The sequence below is a fragment of the Erinaceus europaeus genome, chromosome 12, assembly GCF_950295315.1.
Source record: "Erinaceus europaeus chromosome 12, mEriEur2.1, whole genome shotgun sequence".
In the NCBI taxonomy this organism is placed as follows: domain Eukaryota; kingdom Metazoa; phylum Chordata; class Mammalia; order Eulipotyphla; family Erinaceidae; genus Erinaceus; species Erinaceus europaeus.
Genome location: NC_080173.1, coordinates 5,244,882 through 5,264,746, shown reverse-complemented (window position 1 = coordinate 5,264,746; position 19,865 = coordinate 5,244,882). Strand labels below are relative to the sequence as shown.

The window sequence follows — 19,865 nt, the reverse complement described above, 5'->3', positions numbered from 1 at the left end:
AGACCCACACAAGGATCTGGGTTTGAGCTTCTGGCTCCCCACCTGCAGGTGGTGGGGAGGGACGCTTTACAAGTGGTGAAGCACGTTGGCAGGTATCTCTCTCTCCCCTCCTCTCTCAATTTCTCTCTGTCCTATCCAATAAAATGGGGAAAAAAATGGCCGCCAGGAGCAGTGGATTCATAGTGCAGGCACTGCATCCCAGCTATAACCCTGGAGGCAACAAACAAACAAACAGTAGTTAAGTGAGGGCACTTTTGCTCAACCTCTGAAGTCCTTCTGGTCAGCCAGCTTTGGCGGTTTTTCTGTGTTGCAGATTGAAGCACTTGTGAAGGACATGCAGAACCCAGAGACAGGGGTCAGAATGCAGAACCAGAAGATCCTGATCACCAGTGTCCCTCACGCCATGACAGGTAATGTAGCTTGTGACTGGGTCTCAGTCTGGGACAGGCCACATGCAGCCACTGACCAACAGCATAACTCATGGGCCACATTTGACCCTCAGCCTGTATTTGCTAATAAAGTTTTGTTGGAACAAATTTACATTCCCATTTATGTGCTGTCTATGTCTGCTTTGACATTGGATGAACATAGTTAATTAACATAGTTTTGCTGAGGGCTGGGGAACTAGTATAATGGTTACATGAAAGATTTTTTTAAAAAAAATTTAAAATATTTATCTATTTATTCCCTTTTGTTGCCCTTGTTGTTTTTTATTGTTATAGTTATTACTGTTGTTACTGATGTCATCTTGTTGGATAGGACAGAGTGGAATGGGGAGAGGAGGGGAAGACAGAGAGGGGGAGGGAAAGACAGACACCTGCAGACCTGCTTCACCGCCTGTGAAGCGATTCCCCTGCAGGCGGGGAGCTGGGGGCTCGAACTGGGACCTTTATGCTGGTCCTTGTGCCAGTCCTTGCACTTTGTGCCCACACCTGCACTTAACCCTCTGTGCTACCGCCCAACTCCCTTGAAAGATTTTTTTATCTGAGGCTTTCAGGCCCTGGGTTTAATCCCCAGTACCACCATAAACCAGAAATGAGAAGAGTTCTGTCTAAAAAAAATATGTAGTTGTGCTGAGACTCTATTTACTGTCTAGCCCTTTGCAGTTGCTTCTGATGCTGGGATTAGAAAGAAGAACTCAGTGGGTCACTTTGAGAAGACAGTTTTTCCCAGGAGGCCATTAAAAATTTCCATTTTGTTGTTGTCGGCCTTGTTTATCTTGTTTAAATGAAATCAGACAGCAGAAAAGAAACTGTTTCTTGGCAGAAGAAATTGGCCTCTGCTTGCTCCCCCTTCCCTACCTTCTGATTCCCACAGAGAGCCTTCTGACTACCCCACGCGGTGGGCAACATGTTCTGTCTTCTTTCCTGGGCATGGGGCAAAGGACTTGTAGGATATCATTGGACGACCTCAGCAGAAAGGTGGAATGCAAATAAAAAGAACCTGCTTTGATTAGGCAGTTATCCAAAGGACACTGAAATACTAACTAGAAGGGACATATGCACCCCTATGCTCAGAGCTGCATTCTTCACGACAGCCAAAGATTGGAAGCAGCCTAGATGCCCATCATCAGATGACTGGCCAAAGGAATTATGGGATATGTACTCCATGGACTACTACTCTGCAGTCAAAAAAGATGATATTGTGTCCTTTGCGATAAAATGGATGGAACTTGGAGGTGATCCTGCTTAGCAAAATGAGCAGAGATAATAGACAGCTACTAGATGGTTTCACTCATGTGGAATCTAGAGATCTGATTCACGTGAACTTGCAAAAAAAAAAAAAATCCAAGCAAGCAAGCAAGCAAGCAAACTGTTTCTAAGACTTGTGAGAACTCTGGTGGTTTTCATTGGGAGGGTGGGGACACAGAGCTTTAGGGGTGGTGTGGATCTATACACTGTGATCTTACAGTCTTGCAACATACTATTAATAACAAATAGAAGATTATTTTAAAAAAGAAGTTATGATATGGGTGGAGGACAGCATAATGTCTATCAAAAAACTTTCACACCTGAGGCTCCAGTGTCCCAGGTTCCATCCGCCATGCCACTGTAATCCAGAGCTGAGCAGTGCTCTGGTGTCTGTCTGTCTGTCTCTCTCTCTCATTGAAATAATAAATAAGGGAGTCGGGCGGTAGCACAGCGGGTTAAGCGCACATGGCGCAAAGTGCAAGGAGCGGCATAAGGATCCTGGTTTGAGCCCCCGGCTCCCCACCTGCAGGGGAGTCGATTCGCAGGTGGTGAAGCAGGCCTGCAGGTGTCTATCTTTCTCTCCCCCTCTCTGTCTTCCCCTCCTCTCTCCATTTCTCTCTGTCCCATCCAACAACAACAACATCAATAACAACAACAATAACTACAATAATAAAACAACAAGGGCTACAAAATGGAATAAATAAATATAAAATAATAAGTAAATATAATATCTTTTAAAATAAGAAGTTATGGAATAACAGACCTCTGGTGGTGGGTGTGTATGGAACTCTATGCATAAAAAATGGGAAAAACAAATAGGGATAAGGATGGTAAAATAACAATAATAATAATAATAATAGTGTGTTTTGATGGATGCCGCTGTGCTTTGTGCTCTTGGTTTTGTGACAGTGCTTCTCCCTGAGGCCCTTGCTTGTAGGTAGACAGCTTCTCACTGCACATGCCTGGGACTTGCCTCTGTGTTGTGCTCCTGTGTGAGTCCTCATCCTGCTTCACCCATGACCTGCTTCCGGCTTCCGGTGACTTAGTCCTTGCAGAAGCAAGCTGGCTAGTGGGCCCCTGTTCCCCTCGCTAGTTATCTGGGAGAAGGATCGTGTCACTCAAGTTTCTTTGAGTTTAAGCACAGAGGATCCACTCCTGGTAGTTGGCGCCGATGAGTAGCTGATTGGAACATGCCAGGGCAGCTCACTGAAGAAAAGAAATCACCTGGGGAAGGGTAGGGACTGCGAGGCTACTCAGTAGGAGAGTACACACCTTCCATGCGTGTATGAGGCCCAGGTTTGACTCCTGGCACTGCATGAGACAGGATGCTGTTCCGGCCTCTTCCCCTTTCAAAATTACAACAACAACAACAATAAATGAATAAATTAAGATGGCGTCTGGGTGGTGGTGCGTACACATGACTATGTGCAAGGACCACCAGTTTGAATCCCTGACCCCCACCTGGAGGGGGTGAAGCTTCTTTCTTTTTATATATACATCTCCCCCTCCTTTATTTTTTTTCCAATTTCCCTCTGTCCTCTCAAAATAAATATTAAATTTTTTTTATATTTATTTATTTACCCTTTTGTTGCTCTTGTTTTTTATTATTGTTGTAGTTTTTATTGTTATTGATGTCATCATTGTTATATAGGATAGAGAGAAATGGAGGGAGGAGGGGAAGACAGAGAGGGGGAGAGAAAGACAGACACCTGCAGACCTGCTTCACCACCTGTGAAGCGACTCCCCTGCAGGTGGGGAGCCGGGGGCTTGAACCGGGATCCTTATGCCGGTCTTTGCACTTTGCGCCATGTGCGCTTAACCCGCTGTGCTACCGCCGGACTCCCAAAATAAATATTTTTTTAAAAAGATAAAAAATTAAGATGTGGCTGATGCATCTCTTCCTAAAGTCATCCCAACTCTGGATCCAGCCCAGAAGTCATTCCACTCATTCTGCACTGACCTGGGGCGCCCTCTGGGGGGCAGTATCTCCCTCATGCTCCTCAGGGTCTGTCCAGTGCTTAGCTCTGCTGGGGGTCTAAGTGGAATTGAATATATAAGCGTATGGAATGTGTGAACCAGCCCTCATCTAGTGCTGTGTCCGTCTAGCACTGAGCCAGCTTCCTTGAATTGAAAACCCAGGGGCCGGGTGGTGGCACACCTAGTTGAGCACACATGTCGCAGTGCTCAAGGACCCAGGTTTGAGCCCCCGGTCCCCACCTGCAGGGGGATACTTTGCAAGTGGTGAAGCAGGGTTGCAGGTGTCTCTCTGTCTCTTTCCCTCTCTGTCTCCCCTTCCTCTTGATGTCTGACAGTCCCTATTCAATAAATAAATAAAGATAATAAAAAATTAAAAAAAAAGAAAACTCAGGGTGCATTATTTTTCTTTCCTTAGTCATGCAGTCCCAGTCTCAGCTTCCTTATTCTGAGAGCAGGAGCGGTTGCTGGAGCCAGGGAGATGCAGCATGGGTGGCAGTAGCTAGTAGTGCCCACTATTCTGTCGGCTAACACCCATCATACGGCTTGGGATAGAGACATCTGCCTCCTGTTTGCAGGTGGGGCATGGAGATGCAAAATGCTCAGACCCCCCCCCCCCACACACACACACATTACTAGCCCCATAGATGTCGGGCACACAGACCTGGCTGGGCTTGGCTCCTAGCTTAGCTGAGTCCTTATATGTAAATAAGTGGCTTTCCTTCTTTGCCCTTATGGTGCACTGGGCTCCTGGATTTGGGCGAAGCTGCCCACAGGATCCTGCTATTGTCCCCTTGTTCTTCTGACATGACTGAATCCCAGCTGCTGTTGGACCAGAACGCAGGGTGAAAGCCTGCCTGCCCTGCAGTATTAGAGTCCATGCAAGCGATGAGGCTCACGGCCATCTCACTCCTCAGACCTAGATCTTCAGGGGATGAAGGTAGCGGATGTGGGAGCCTGAGCGGCCCATCCAGTCATCAGCATAGACCCTGTAGTGCAGATACCGGTGGCCCCATAATCTTATCTGGCCTATTTCAGGAAGCAGCCAAGTACATGAGAAAACCCTCAGCTCCTTAGAAGAGAGTGCCCACTCAGTCTGTGACTGTGACTGTGACTGTGACTGTGACTGTGACTGTGACTGCTTGGTGCTTCTCTCCCCCCCCCCCCCCCCCGCCCCACTGTAGAGCATCTGCACAGACTTGGGTTAGAGAGTTGGAATCATTCTGTCCTAGGATTTTTAAAAATTATTTCTTTTTTTTTAAAATTTTATTTATTTATTTTAAAAAGGAGACATTAACAAAACCGTAAGACAGGAGGGGTGCAAATCCACACAGTTCCCACCACCAGATCTCCGTATCCCATCCCCTCCCCTGGTAGCTTTCCTATTCTCTATCCCTCTGGGAGCATGGACCCAGGGTCGTTGTGGGTTGCAGAAGGTAGAAGGTCTGGCTTCTGTAATTGCTTCCCCACTGAACATGGGCGTTGACAGGTGGATCCATACTCCCAGCCTCTCTCTCTCTTTCCCTAGTAGGGTGGGGCTCTGGGGAAGCGGAGCTCCGGGACACATTGGTGGGATCATCTGTCCAGGGAAGTCTGGTCGCATCCTGCTGGCATCTGGAACCTGGAGGCTGAAAAGAGAGTTAACATACGAAGCCAAACAAATTGTTGAACAATTATGGACCTAAAGGCTGGAATAGTGCAGATGAAGAGTTGGGGGTACTCACTGCAGACTCTTGTGTACTTCTGCTTTCAGGTCTATATTTTGCCCTAGTTTATGGATATGTGTGAACATATGCTCTCTCATCTGTCCTAGGATTTTAAGTAGGTTTTCCAATGAGGGAGTTTGCTCTTGGTCTGTCAACCTGGGGACGCTAGAGCTAAAAGCAGCACGGGAGAACTGACAGGAAGTCGTAATGGCTTGTAGACACTGCTAGATAATGTTTGCACATTCCTGCCCCGGGGCGTCCACAGGAAGGGAAGCCCCACAGGTCACCCATCTGCAGCCATGATGTGGGTAGGTAGGTAAGCCCACTGAGTGCCCTCCTGAAAGGCAGAAGTAGAAAATTCCCTTTGTAGCTTTCGAGGAGGGAGGGAATGCCATTTGCAACTTTTTGGCCCCATGACACAAGTCATGTCAATCTTTGATCCTGACTCCTCTTCCTCCTCCTCCTCATCTTGTTGTTATTGTTATTGTTTTTTTTTTTTTAACAAACCTTCATTTTAAAGAAGATTTATATTTTTAAAAGATAAATCTCGGCACATCTGGGTGTGTCTAGATGGTGGCATGCCTGACTGAGTGTCTATGTTACCATATGCAGAGAATGGGGCTCAAGCCCTTGCTCCCCGGCTGCAGAGGGGAAGCTTCATGAGCAGAGAGGCAATGCTGCAGGTGTCTCTCTTCTTTATTTCCTCTCCCCTCTCAGTTTCTCTGTGCCCCATCCAATAATAATTAACAAAAAAAGGAAAGCAAAAAGACTGCTGAGAGCAGTGGATTTGTTGTACAGGCTCTGAGCCCCAGTGGTAATTCTGAGAGCAACAATTACATTTTTTTTTTTTACTTATTTATTTATTTTTGAGAAAAGGAGAGAGAAAGGTTAAAACACTGCTGATTTCTGGCATGTGGGGGTGCCCAGATTGAACCTGAGACTTCTGGGACCTCAGAAGTTGACCTCAGAAGTTCTGGGACCTCATATATGTTGAGCCTTCTGCTACAGCTCAAGTCCCCTGGCCTTCACAGCTAGTTAGAAGGGTTGGTTTCCTTGCAGACAGGGAACCAGCTTCGCCTTTTTTTTTTTTTCCTCCAGGGTTATTGCTGGGGCTTAGTGCTCCTGGAAGCTATTTCTTCCTCTTTTGTTGCCCTTGTTGTTTTATCATTGTTGGGGTTATTATTATTGTTGTCGTTGTTGGATAGGACAGAGAGCAATGGAGAGAGGAGGGGAAGACAGTGAGGGGGGAGAGAAAGACAGACACCTGCAGACCTGCTTCACCGCTTCTGAAGAGACCTTCTTGCAGGTGGGGAGCTGGGGGCTTGAACCGGGATCCTTATGTCGGTCCCTGCGCTTCATGCCATGTGCACTAACCCGCTGCGCTACTGCCTGACCCGCCCCCCAGCTTTGCCTTTGTAGCGCAGGCTGAAGATGCCGAGGAATGCGGCCCTCAGTGCTGCGAAGTGGGCCGCAGTTGAGCCGCTCGCCTCCAGGACAGCTGCGTTTGCTTTGAGGTGCTGCCGCCGCTTTCCTGTTATGGGCAGCGCGTCTGTTTCTGGGCCCGGCAGGCCCTGCTGGGGGGGGGACAGACCACTTCTCATGACCCTGCAGCCGCTCAGGACCGGGAGATTGAATGTGGATTATCTTGGCACCTGGAGAAGTCTGGCCCTCTGGGGGTGGGGTGCACACTCTATGATCTCATTCCTGTCTACCTCTCTTGCATCGCACCCAGGCCGATCTCCTAAGACTTTCAGGGCCCAGAATGAGTGTCTCTGTTGGCCGCCATGCTTTTCATGGTTCAGAAATATAAGAGTTTTCAAAGTGTGCCAACGAAGGTATCCCATCCTTCTGCCTTGACAAAAAGACTTGCACTATAACCGTGAAAACCAGGTTTGACTTTGGAATCCTCTGACTCCTCAGAGTTCTGCCTGGGATCATGGGGGTGCAGGAGAAGCAAACCCTGACTGGTAGCATCTGCCTGCTCCCTCCCGTGGCTCTGAGTCACCCTGAGTGTGTGCAGGCTCCATCGGAACCCTAGAGACTGCTCGCCTTGGGTCTGCTTCATTGGCAGTATCTTTTTGGTGTTACTGTTTCACCCACTTACTTTGTACTCCATGCACAAGTCATTAGAAAGCAAGGTCACAGAAGAGGTCAAGGCTGGGAGTGTGTGGCAGGCGACTGGAACATAGCTGGGACAGGGAGCAAGGGAATTCCAGAGGGACAAGGTCACAACTGAGCAGGGTGGAGGTCAAGGAGGGAGCAGAATGGAGGGGGGTGTGGAGGTAGGAGGGAGGGGGCTCTGACCGTGGCTGTATGCCCGGCTAGCCTGAGGGTGCTTCTTCCCAGGCACCTGTTCTCTGTGTTGGAGCTGCGCAGGAAAGGGATCAGGAACTAGCGTTGCAGGAGAGAGACTCTGGGACTCGCAGAGCAGGAACACACAATACCCTCTGCGTTTATTGATCTGCCTTTAAATATCTTCTGAGATGGAAGTGGTAGGGTGGAAAAGGAAGTACGTAGGACAAAGGGGCAGAGTGGAAAAAGAGTGCAGGAACCAATGGGGATTGAACCAGTGGAGATTAAACCAATGCCCTGCAGGCAAGGTGGATCTCTAGCCGTTGGGAAGGTTCTAACCAGTGGGGATTAAACCAATACCCTGCAGGCAGGGCGGGTCTCAGGCAGAACTATGATTATGTAAATAGACCACAGCGTCAAGCAATGCAGCAGAAAGCAGGGGGGAGCTGGCGTAATGCCCAACAGCTGTATGCTTCTGTTTTGCAGGGAGCGATGTTCTGCAGTGGATCATTCAGAGGCTTTGGGTCTCCAATCTGGGTAAGTGCTTGTGGGGACTGAGCACCCATGTGCACACAGCACCGCACACAACTCCCTGGAGAGCAGGGGCTGAGCGGAGGCCTAGCCTGAGAATCTGACATTTTGATTGGAGAGACACAAGCCTTCACATGTGAAGTAGCCAGAATGAAAATAGAAGAAGTCAGGATCACTTGGGTAAGGAGTGGGGCTACTAAATTCTTAATTTTTTTTTTATATTGCCATCATTTATTTATTGGATAGAGACAGTCAGAAATCGAGAGGGGTGGGGGAGATGGAGAGGGAGAGAGACACCTGCAGCCCTACTTCACCAGTTTTGAACCTTTCCCCTTGCAGGTGGGGATCGGGGACTTGAATCTGGGTCCTTGCACATTCTAACATGTGTGCTCAACCAGGTGCATCACCACCCAGCCTTGCAACCAAAATTAAGTTCTTTCATACCAGATATTAAAAGCATGTAGCTTAACAGGGACCATTGGGGAACAGTCAGTTGATTCAGTAAAAAAAAAAAAAAAAAAAAAAAAGACTGGAGAGAGTAGTGACGGATAGATACACCTGGTCATGAAAGAAAGAAGTTATGCTTATGTGTTGTGAAGGGAATTTTATAGGGTCTGTCTTCCTGGGATGGCCAGTAGCAGGAGTAGCAATGCAGACATGGCATGAACAAGAGAGGGGCTTGTGATGATGGGACGCTGGCAGAATGAATGCTAGTTATGGAAGGCAGCAGAGAAACCTGTTTCCAGGGTCCAGGTTTTACATGGAAGAGAGGCAGAGGGAAACCTGAAAACTCTTTGGAGCACAGCAATGTTTATGATCGACGTATTTATGAAAAGGGACAGCAACTGAAAGGATGGATTGGAGCAAAAAGAATCTGGGGACCTGAATTCCCACTAATTAAAAAAAAAAAGGCTTGGGAGTCGGGTGGTAGCGCAGTGGGTTAAGCACATGTGGCTCAAAGCACAAGGACCAGCGTAAGGATCCTGGTTCAATCCCCCGGCTCCCCACCTTCAGGGAAGTCGCTTCACAGGCGGTGAAGCAGGTCTGCAGGTGTCTGTCTGTCTCTCCCCCTCTCTGTCTTCCCCTCCTCTCTCCATTTCTCTCTGTCCTATCTAACAATGATGACATCAATAACAACAACAATAAAAACGACAACAACAATAGAAAAAAAAAGGGCAACAAAAGGGAAAATAAATATTAAAAATTTAAAAGTAAAAGAAAAAAAAGACTCTCAGTACATTGGAGTGTGAAACTAAGAATCTGATCTGTGGTGGAGAGGGAGTGGAGTGTGGGGAGGAAGAGGAAGAAGAAGACGTCTCTCCATGTCTTGGAGGCTGAGTTCTAGGAAGGTCTGTGGCCTAGGTCCTGGGGCAGGGTAGGGTTAGACAGCTGCAGGGATGGAATTCTCTCTCTGTGATGGAAGGACACCTGCTTCCACTGGTGCTTCTGAGAAATGAGCCAGGAAGGTTTAGTTTTAGTTGACACAGATCCAAAAAACAAGACGACATTTTCCAACAGATCCAAAAAACAAGACAACATTTCCAACACACTGAAGGCAGGTGGGAATTCCAGTGAGGTTCTGAAGAACGGAAGGACCCGGATTTTGAGACAGAGGCCCAGCTAGACTTGGGTTACAAGTTGACTGTCACATGACCTCCTTTCCTTTCTGTCTTTGAGAGGGTATCTGTTGATCAAACAGAGATATTTTACCCCTGGGCCTGGGCCTGGGCCTTTTTTTTTTTAATTTTTTTTTTTTTTTTTAAGATCCAAAGAGAACTAACAGAAGCCTGCTCAGGATTTCTCTGTCATTCCCAAACAGCTGCAGGGAACCACTTCGTTCAGTATTTCCAGTGTTCAGTTTCCCTCCGGACTTATTGGCTTGCCCTTTGGGGGAGAGGGGGCTGGGTTGGAGAATCCTCCTTCAGCATGTTTCATAAGTCAAGTTCAGGAACCACTGCCCTTACTTGTGTGCCAGGATAGGGTACCTGAAACAGAGACTAGGGGGCAGTGGAGGGGCCTTTGGCTCTTGCTGCTTTTTTTTTTAAGATAGACCAAAGGAGAAAGAGAAAGAGAGATGGAGAGAGAGGAAAGAGGGAATATCATGGCACCAAAAACACCAACACTTCTTCCAGTGTGGTGGGGGCCAGGCTCAAATGTGGGTTGTGTACATGGCAAAGCAGTGAACTATTTCACCAGCGCAGGCATCTTCCTCACCTGTGTGCCTTAACTGCTTCTCCCCAGAGGCTCAGAACTTGGGCAACTTTATTGTCAAGTATGGCTACATTTACCCCCTGCAAGACCCCAAGAATCTCATTCTCAAGTCTGACGGCAGCCTCTACCGATTCCAGGTAAGCCTTGGCTTTGATGTTGGATGTTATTTGTGGGGTTAGCCTTGTCTGAAAAGATAAGCAGGTGTCTTTATAGCTTCACGGGTCAAGACTTTAGAAACAGTGAAGGGGGCTGAAGCTGTTTTAACTTCTAAAACACAAATGTCTGAATATGGTTTCTTGGTTCCTTTTGCAGACACCGTATTTCTGGCCCACACAACAGTGGCCGGCAGAAGATACAGACTACGGTAAAACTCCTTGTCCTCATGCCTTCTGTAGTGTTTACCACACTGCTTATTGACTTGATGCATTTTGGTGACATTTGTCTTGCTGTCACACTGACCTTTATGTCAGATAGGAGTTAGGAGTGTTCCGGGGTTGGGGGTGGGGTGGGGCAGGGCTTTCTGAGTATTTCCATCAGGCCCGTCATTGTAGCCTCCTGCGAACAGCTGCGCGTAGAATGTGAAATGCTATGATGACAGAACATGTCGCTGTTTTCTGTTATAGCCATCTATCTAGCCAAGCGCAATATCAAGAAGAAAGGGATTCTAGAAGAATATGAAAAGGTACAGAGAAGCTTAAGTTATCCTCGAATGGAACAGAGCCTGGGGCTGTTTCCCACCCCCTCTGTTCCCTTAATACACTCACCCATCCATCATTCACCCCATTTGCTGAAACCATCCATCCATCCATCCATCCGCTCATCCATCCATCCCTCCATCCATCCGCACATCCATCCCTCCATCCATCAAGGCATCCTAGGAAACAAATGCTGCAGGTCCAGCTTCAGCTGCTTCTGTAACTTAAGTGCCTGCACAGCTAGCTTTAGTCTTTCTTCTGCTGTTCCAGAGCAGCTTGACTGGCCATGCATGACAATGCATATTGCATGACTGGCTGCTTTGAACTTGGGTTTGTGATGGACCAATCCCAGCATAGACACTGAGCCAGATGTCTCGCAGGACACACCCCAACCCTCAGAAGGCTAGATTTCTGGGTAGATAGCAGTCATTCTTCTGTGTTTTTAGTCAGAACAAATCTATTTTCCAGAAGAACCACATCACAGCAATGCCTGGCTTAACTTTGGGGCTTTGCAATGCTTTTCTGTTACCTACTGAATTTCCATTTTCCTCCAAACCCCATTAACCTCTGCCTAGCCAGGTAGTAGTGCATTTGTTAAAAATCCAGTCGAAGGGGCCCAGCGGCAGCGCAACGGGTTAAGCAGATATGGTGCAAAGTGCAAGGACCGGCATAAGGATCCCGGTTTGAGCCCCCGGCTCTCCACCTGCAGGGGAGTCGCTTCACAGGTGGTGAAACGGGTCTTCAGGTGTCTATCTTTCTTTCCCCATCTCTCTCCCCACCTCGATTTCTCTCGGTTCTATCCAACAACAACAACAGCAATAACAACAACAAGGACAACAAAAATGGGGGGAAAAAAAGGCCTCCAGGAGCAGTGAATTTATAGTGTGGGCACTGAGCCCCAGAGATAACCCTGGAGGCAAAGAAAAAAATCAAGTCAAGCTGGTACTTTTGTTGTGAAGGCTTTTTTTTTTTTTTTTAAAGTAATTTCTTCTTTTTTAAATTTTTTAATTATCTTTATTTATTTATTGGGTAGAGACAGCCAGAAATTGAGAGGGAGGTGGTAATAGAGGGGGAGAGGGACAGAAACACATTTGCTGCACTGCTTCACCACTTGCAAAGCTTTCCTCCTGTAGGTGGGGGCCGGGGGCTGGAACGGGGTCCTTGAGCCTTGTAAGCTGTTTTCAACCAGGAGCATCCCCACCTGGCTCAGTGTGAAGGCTGTTTGTGAATTCAGTGCCACTGAATTTGCCAGGCTGGGCAGAGAGACCTTTTGTCTGGGTTTGTAGTTGTTGCTGAGTTGGGGGCGTATGCTCACTGACCTAGGGCTTTCTGCCCTAAGCATATCTCGCCAGACTTTGTGTTCTCCTTTCTAGGAAAATTACAACCTGTTGAACCAAAAAATCAACTACAAGTGGGACTTTGTCATTATGCAGGCCAAAGTGCAGTACCGGTAAGTGAAACCTCCGTCTTCTGGCTGTCTTTCTTCCTGACTTCTTTCAACTAAAGCAAACCTTTGTTGAGGATCTGTGTGACCACCAGTAGATTAGGCATAAGGGATGTATAGACACAATCTAGTGCGTCAGGAATACGAGCAAACAGGCCCCAGCAGCACTATGACCGGAGTTTTGCAAGCGCAGCCTTGCAGAAGGAGCTGTAGAAATGAATGTAGAAATGTAGCTACTGAACTGAATGGAATTCTACTGGCTGGAATGGGGACACACAGGGGAAGGCTGATGGAGGATGGAGAGGGCAAGTGAGGGAGAGGAAGTGGTTTTTGGTTTATTCATCTTTGTATATTGCATAGAGACAACCAGGAAGCAGATGAAGGGGAGAGAGAGAGAGAGGCGGGATGGGGAAGAGAGAGACTGACCTGTTTCACCACTTGCAAAGCTTTCCCGTTGAAGGTGGGGACTGGGGGCTTGAACCTTGGTTCTTGCACATTTTAACATGTACGCTTAGCCAGGTGTGCCACCACCACCACCACCACCCCCCCGCCCCGAGGAAGTGTTTTCTCCGCAGATGATGGGGCCTTGTTCTCTTGATGCAATTGATCATAACTTGTTCTGACTTAGGAATTTTGTATGGACACCAACATCCAGTCCATAACAGTCCGTTTGACTTACCAGCACATGCCCAGTGCTTGCACCATAGTGGGAAACCGAGAAATACATGAATGGATGAATGAATGAATGAATGATCAAGGGACTCTGTAGCTTGAAAAAGATTCTTAATAGGATGAACTAAAATAATCCCTACTTTACTGGCTGTCTTGGATGCAATTCAGTCTGAGTCTCCTCCCATAGTGGCTCTCAAGAGAAGAGCAAAAGAGCAGAACCAGAAAGGACCCTTGGAGTAAGTTAGTGACTATTTACACGAGCAGCCGGGACTGTGGATGCTCACTCGTGCCTCCGGCTCTCTATGACCCATCCTCCCGAGGACACAGGATAGTGAGGTTGGCACGGCAGATAATCTAGTTAGGTTGGCAAGGGGACTTTGGGGCAACAGCAACAACAGTGCTTATAGTTAATTTCCAGAGGAGGTTGGCAAAACACCCCCTGGAAGGGCATTCCCGCCCCCCCCCCCACATCCCCGTCTGGCTCTCTGGATGTTATTATGTTATTCACAGTACATTAGCAGGCAGATAAATCCACCGAGCCTTTCTTGTTGAGGGCATGTGCGTCATTCCACGTTGCCCAAGGAAAAAAAAAAACAAAAAAAAACGCATTACTGGGTGTGAGCACAGGTCGCTGCGGAAATGGCGCTGAGTGGAGCCGCTGGCTGGCAGGGTAATGAACTCCATCGTGCTCTGTGGGCAGAAGGCAAAGCATCACTTCCTGTCTGTGATGGGAAGTGGGGAAGCCTGCCCAGTAAGAGGGAAAACTCATAGCCGTTCACAGTAGCACACTGGATTCAGAAACAGTCCTGACTTGGTACAGGACCTTTCAAAACGGCAGAGTAGAAGTAACCATCAACCAGAAACAAGGATGACCAGCCGGCATTTTCACTACTGCGAGCTCCACCCTCCACTGTCACCTGCTTGTCCAGATGCTGATTCTGTTATTTCTTTTTCTTTTTTTTTAATTTTTATTTATAAAAAGGAAACACTGATGAAAACCATAGCATAAGAGGGGTACAAATCCATACAATTCCCACCACCAGATCTCCATATCCCCTCCCCTCCCCTGATAGCTTTCCTATTCTTTATCCCTCTGGGAGTATGGACCCAGGGTCATTATGGGGTGCAGAAGGTGGAAGATCTGGCTTCTGTAATTGTTTCCCTGCTTAACATGGGCGTTGACAGGTGGATCCATATTCCCAGCCTGTCTCTCTCTTTCCCTAGTGGGGCAGGGCTCTGGGGAAGTGGGGCTCCAGGACATATTGGTGGGGTCTTCTGCCCAGGGAAGTCAGGTTGGCATCATGGTAGCATCTGGAACCTGGTGACTGAAAGAAGAGTTAACATATAAAGCCAAACAAGTTGTTGAACAATCATGAACCTAAAGCCTGGAATAGTTCAGATGAATATTTGGGGGTCTCTGTTTTGTAGATAGTTAATAGGCCTATTTTCGTTATATTCCAAAGGGCCCATGGCTATACTAAAAGTTGAATAAATCTCTCTCTCTCTCCATTGTTACTGATCATCTCTATCAAGAACAACACAAGATATCCCTTTGTGGGCCCCCATAGGACCTTGCCCTCAACGTGGATCAACAACAGTAGAGAATGTTCCACCCTCCCAAGGGAGCTGGACAACATACTCTATGCTCCACCTGAGGAAGATGGGTCCTGACATCGGGGCAGCTTGGAACGTGCCTACTCATGACCACAGAATGTGAGCTCAGGTCTACAGGGATGCAGAGGTCACACAGGCTCCTAAGCTGAATATGGGCCCCAGATCACATCAGATCAGATCAGATCAAATCAGTGGGGTTGACAGTCTGTTATTTCTTATTCACCTCTAATCTAAGCAGAAGGAGCCTGATAGTGCTGTCACTCTGACCATGTGATCAGGTTTGTTCAGAAACACATGGCAGGATGAGAAAGGGTAGACGGCTAAAATAAAATGCCTCCTGGTGAGACCTACCTGCACTTCCTTGAATCCCAGCTTCCTGAACCCCGAAAAAGCCTGTGGAGCACCTTCCCCTTCAGTTCTTTCTGCACGTGGGGAAAACTGCTTCTCCTGCAGCTCTTGTAGCTTGCACAGTTGTGAATGTGTGGGCACTCTTTCTAACTGCCCAACCCTTTAAAAATAGGGTGTCTGAATAGTAATGTTCACATTCTCCAAGCAGGGAGGAACCAAGGAGCCCCATGGCTGCCCAGAACTTTGCGGGGGCTGGCCGCCAGGGTGGGTGGAGGAGCAGAGCTGCTCACGGTGTGTGTGCCCTGACATGGCTGCCAGGGAGAGCGGGGCTCTGGGGCTGGATTTCGGCCTCAGGACACACTTCCATTTTCTTCTTCAGAATGTTCTCTCTCTTTTTAATTTACTATTATTATTGATTTCATAATGATTAACAAGATTGTAGGATAACAGGGGGTACAATTCCATATAGTTCCCATCACCAGAGTTCTATGTCCCATCCCCTCCATTGGAAGCTTTCCTATTCTTTATCCCTCTGAGAGTATGGACCAGTATTCTTATGGGGTGCAGGAGGTGGGAGGTCTGCCTTCTGTAATTGCTGTTCCACTGGATTTGGACGTTGGCAGGTGGATCCATTCCCCCAGCCTGTTTCTTATCTTTCCCTAGTGGGGTCGGACTCTGGAGAGGTGAGGTTCCAGGACACATTGGTGAGGTCGTCTGCCCAGGGAAGTCAGGGTGACATCACAGTAGCATCTGCAACTTGATGGCTGAAAGATAGTAAGATATAAATAAAGCAGGGCAGATTGTTTAATAAACAGGGACCCAAAGGTAAGAATATACCAGATAAAACTAAGGGTTTTTGTGTGGGAAGAAGCTAAGATGTCTGTTTTAGGTATAACTCAAGGAACCCATGACTTTAGTCATTTTTGCCTGAGCCTGATAGCTAACGTGCAGGTGGACTAAAGGTATTGTCTGGGAAGATGGTGTCAGAGTTGAGAATCAGGCTGGAAAGCTGAACTAGGGCAGATGTCACTTCCAAATATGAGGAAAGTATAAAAGTACCTTTAAGTGTTTACTCCATCGCACTGACCCAGGGCCCATGTCTGTTCACATTCAGAACAGGAGCCTGTGTGACCTCTGCATCCCTGTCAGTCTGGGCTCACAGTCCGTGGTCAGGATGTACTTTTGCCACCTGCTGACAGTGTGACACCTAGTGCTGCTGGTGGAGGAGGGCTGGTCACCTTCTCTTTGCTTTGCCTCCCTGGGTTGGCATGTGAGGAAAGGGCCCCGGGAGGATGCACTGAGCTGACATAAATGAAGATCACAGGCAGGGCACATGATCCATCTGTGTGCTAGCAGGATTTTTCTGTTTCTGTGATTGCCAGTAATTATTATTATTATTTTTAAATTTTATTCATGATTTAATATTGATTTACAGAATTACAAGATAACTCTGCACTGTCCCCACAATCAGAATTCTGTGACTTTTTAAAAAAAATATTTTAATTTATTTATTATTGGACAGAGACAGAAATTGAGAAGGGAGAGGGAGAGAGATAGAGACACCTGCAGTCCTGCTTCACCACTCATGAAGCTTCACTCCTGCAGGTGGGGACCAGGGGCTTGAACCTGGGTCCTTTCGCACTGTAATGTGAGCGCTTAACCAGGTGCGCCACCATTTGCCCCCCCCCCACCAGAATTCTGTATCCCCATTCCCTCCATTCTAAGCTGTTCTTTTAATGTTGTAGATATAGTTTAACTGTTATTTCTCCAACCATCTGTCTATATTTGTATATATTTCCCTCCCCCCCCCTTTTTCCTATGGTCCTGTCTTCTCTCCCCTTCCAAGTTACACACATACCTATTACTACATCTAAATGTCTCTCCCATTTCCCTCTTCTCTCTCTGGGTCCTGATGGGGTTGGACTTCAGAGCCCTCTGGTCATCTTCCTCCTGTTATTTCTCAGCCAGTAATGATTATTTGGCCAGGTTGGGAAATGACTGTAGTCATCAAGAATGGGCACCATTGCTCACCAGGATGGGAAAGATACAGAAATTTGCTGGTCTCTTAACAGACTTTTGTTTTGCAGGACTGGGAAGGAGAGGACTAAAGCCGACAGGTATGCACTGGACTGCCAGGAGAAAGCATATTGGCTGGTGCACAGATGCCCTGTGAGTATTCTCCTCTCTGGACCCTCTGCCCCCTTCCTTAACCACCCTTCCTGTTGATTCCTCTCCCTTTGGAGCTGGGACTGAATCATCAGGAGAAGCTGCCAGTGTTCAGTTAGAATCCAAGCACCGCTTGGCTGGAGAAGGAACCACTTGCTGGAATATAGGAATATATTCCTGGAGCCAGGCAGTGGTGCACACGTGGCTAAATGCTCTCATTGCAGTGTGCAAGGGTGCAGGTTCAAGCCCCTGGTTCCTGCCTGCAGGAGGAAAGTTCATGAGCGGTGAAGCAGGGCTGCAGGTGTCTCTCTGCCTCTCTTCCTCTCTGTCTCCCCTTCCCCTCTCAATTTCTCTCTGCTGCTATCCAATAATAAATAAATAAAAATATCTTTTAAAAAAGGGATATATTCCACTGGCAGGGAAAGGAATATAAGAGGAGAAGGAAGGAAAAAAAGCTAAAACTCAAGTCTCCAAAGCAGAAAAGTAAAATGCTGGAGAGAACTGAGGCCAGAGTGTGCCTAGTGTCTCTTGTGGCCTCTGCTCTGCTCTTCTTAGTCCCAGTACCTCAGTCCCTGGGCACTGATGTGTGGGTAGGAGGGAAGGAGTAAAGATAAATGGAGTTCCAGTGCTCAGACACAGGGCGTAGCTGGTTACAGGACACAGGCTGTGCCTAGTTATAGAACTTGTCACAGCTGTTTGCTGAGAGCTGGGAGCCTCATCTTTCCAGCTTGTGACTATCAGCCACTGTGGTGAACTCCGCTTCCTCAGTTCCCTCCTGGGTCTGACTGATGGATGGGACAGGGTAGGAGAAGAGCAAGGGATTCTGGCCAGTGAGGAGTTTCTTTCCCTCCACGTTTTAAATTCCCAGAATCAGGAAGTGAAATGGGTCAGTCAGGGTAGCAGAACTTCTGGGTTCTTGGACTTTGAGTCTATTCAACTCTGACCACTTTGTTTCTGCACATGAAATAGATTCCCATAAGGTGTTCCTTCTGTGGGGTCTTGTTGCTAAGGCTTACACTTTGGGGTTGATTCCCCGAGAAGCTGCCTTAGTTTTGCTTTGTTTGGTGGGGTCCCCGGGGGCTGGGGAAGGGTGGTTGACTGAGCACAGGGAACTGTGGAAACAGCACTAAGCACCCTCATTCCTCCCGGTACTGAGGACGGAGAGCTCTGGCTGTGAAAGGGTCCCTCCATCGGTCACCTGCATCCTGCCATTTCTGCCTGAGGGGGGTGTCATGGTGACCATAAGGGGTACGGCCAGATGATGCGCTGGTGTCCTCTGGCATCTGTGACTCCAGAACTCTGCTAGCTGTGTGCAGAGGAGAGTGGCTTCAGGTTGTGTGCACTGTAGCTCTTGTGTGGAGAGAGAGTGTGGAGTGAGACATGCATGTGACCTGCGCAGGGACAGCCGGAGACTTGCTGTGGACGTGGTCTGCATATGGTCCCACTCGCCTCCTCTGTCCCTGCAGCGAGCAAAGCTACAGGAGGGAAAGATTAGAAGCATATCGTCTGAATTCTTTTGGGGGTTAGCTCCCCAGCCCCTCTCCCCCACACCGGGCAGATGGCTACGTGGCTCGTCACGGTCACATACGGAAAACCGTAAATATGACATCACTCTTCCACGGCTCCCGGGTCATCTCACCACCTCCGTCTTCCTAACTGCCTTGCCCTTCCCCTGCACCACGGCTCCCATGTCACCTCCATCTCCCTCCTCTCCTGCCCCCAACCTCCCCACTCCCCTTCTCCCCCCACCTTTTGTCTCCAGGGTTATTATGGGGCTCAGTGCCTAAACTACGAATCCACTGCTCCTGATGGCCATTTTTTCCCATTTTATTGGAGAGAGACTGAGAGATGAGGGGGAGACAGAGAGGAAGAGAGAGACACTTGCAGACCTGCTTCACCACTTGTAAAGTGTCGCCCCCCATGCAGGTGGGGAGCCGGGGGCTCCAGTCTGGATCCCTGCATGGGTCCATGTGCGCTCAACTGGGTGCACCACAGCCCAGCCTCCCCCGACTTTCTCTACCTCTGCCACCCCACTGTCACTATTATCATCACAGCTGAATCAGATAGGGACCCTCTGGTGTGTTGGGTACAGCTGGAAGCCTCACTCAGCGGCCACAGCCTCCTCTGTGCCATCCCATGGGGAAGGGCAGTATTGTTGACACCCAACTTGCTGGTGAGGAAGCCGAGGGCGGGGTTGCTGGTGGCAGTCACACAGCAGGTGAGCACCGGAGGCTGAGCCCACAGACCGCAGAGCCTCTGTGAGAGCCTCCTTTGCCTCCCACCTCCCACGACAGGGCACCGTGCAGCTTGGGCTTTGTGTGAGTGCGCCTTGCTCACGAGGACAAGGCCTGGTGCTGCGGCAAAGACAGGGCCGGGCTCCAGTGTGCCGGGTCTCCCTTGACCAGCACAGGCCCAGGGGAAACCGGGATTCACAGGACAGCTGTCCCCGTGCACAGCTACTTCGCACCCCATGGCTGCAGGCTGCACGTCATGCTCACCACTGCCTGCAGTCTTCCTCCAC

At 48.5% G+C, this 19,865-nt stretch overlaps 1 protein-coding gene across 3 annotated transcripts in view; it reads left to right on the top strand.

Moving 5' to 3' along the window:
- The window catches only part of RGS9 (regulator of G protein signaling 9), an 87,091-nt gene that overhangs the window by 14,704 nt on the left and 52,522 nt on the right, over positions 1-19,865 (top strand). For all 3 annotated transcript variants that reach the window (XM_060202621.1, XM_007524324.3, XM_007524319.3), the window contains exons 2-8: positions 314-410; positions 8,150-8,200; positions 10,436-10,542; positions 10,718-10,769; positions 11,029-11,087; positions 12,474-12,550; positions 17,266-17,347. In XM_060202621.1, the coding sequence (XP_060058604.1) occupies positions 314-410; positions 8,150-8,200; positions 10,436-10,542; positions 10,718-10,769; positions 11,029-11,087; positions 12,474-12,550; positions 17,266-17,347 (525 nt within the window). The remainder of the gene's footprint in view (positions 1-313; positions 411-8,149; positions 8,201-10,435; positions 10,543-10,717; positions 10,770-11,028; positions 11,088-12,473; positions 12,551-17,265; positions 17,348-19,865) is intronic.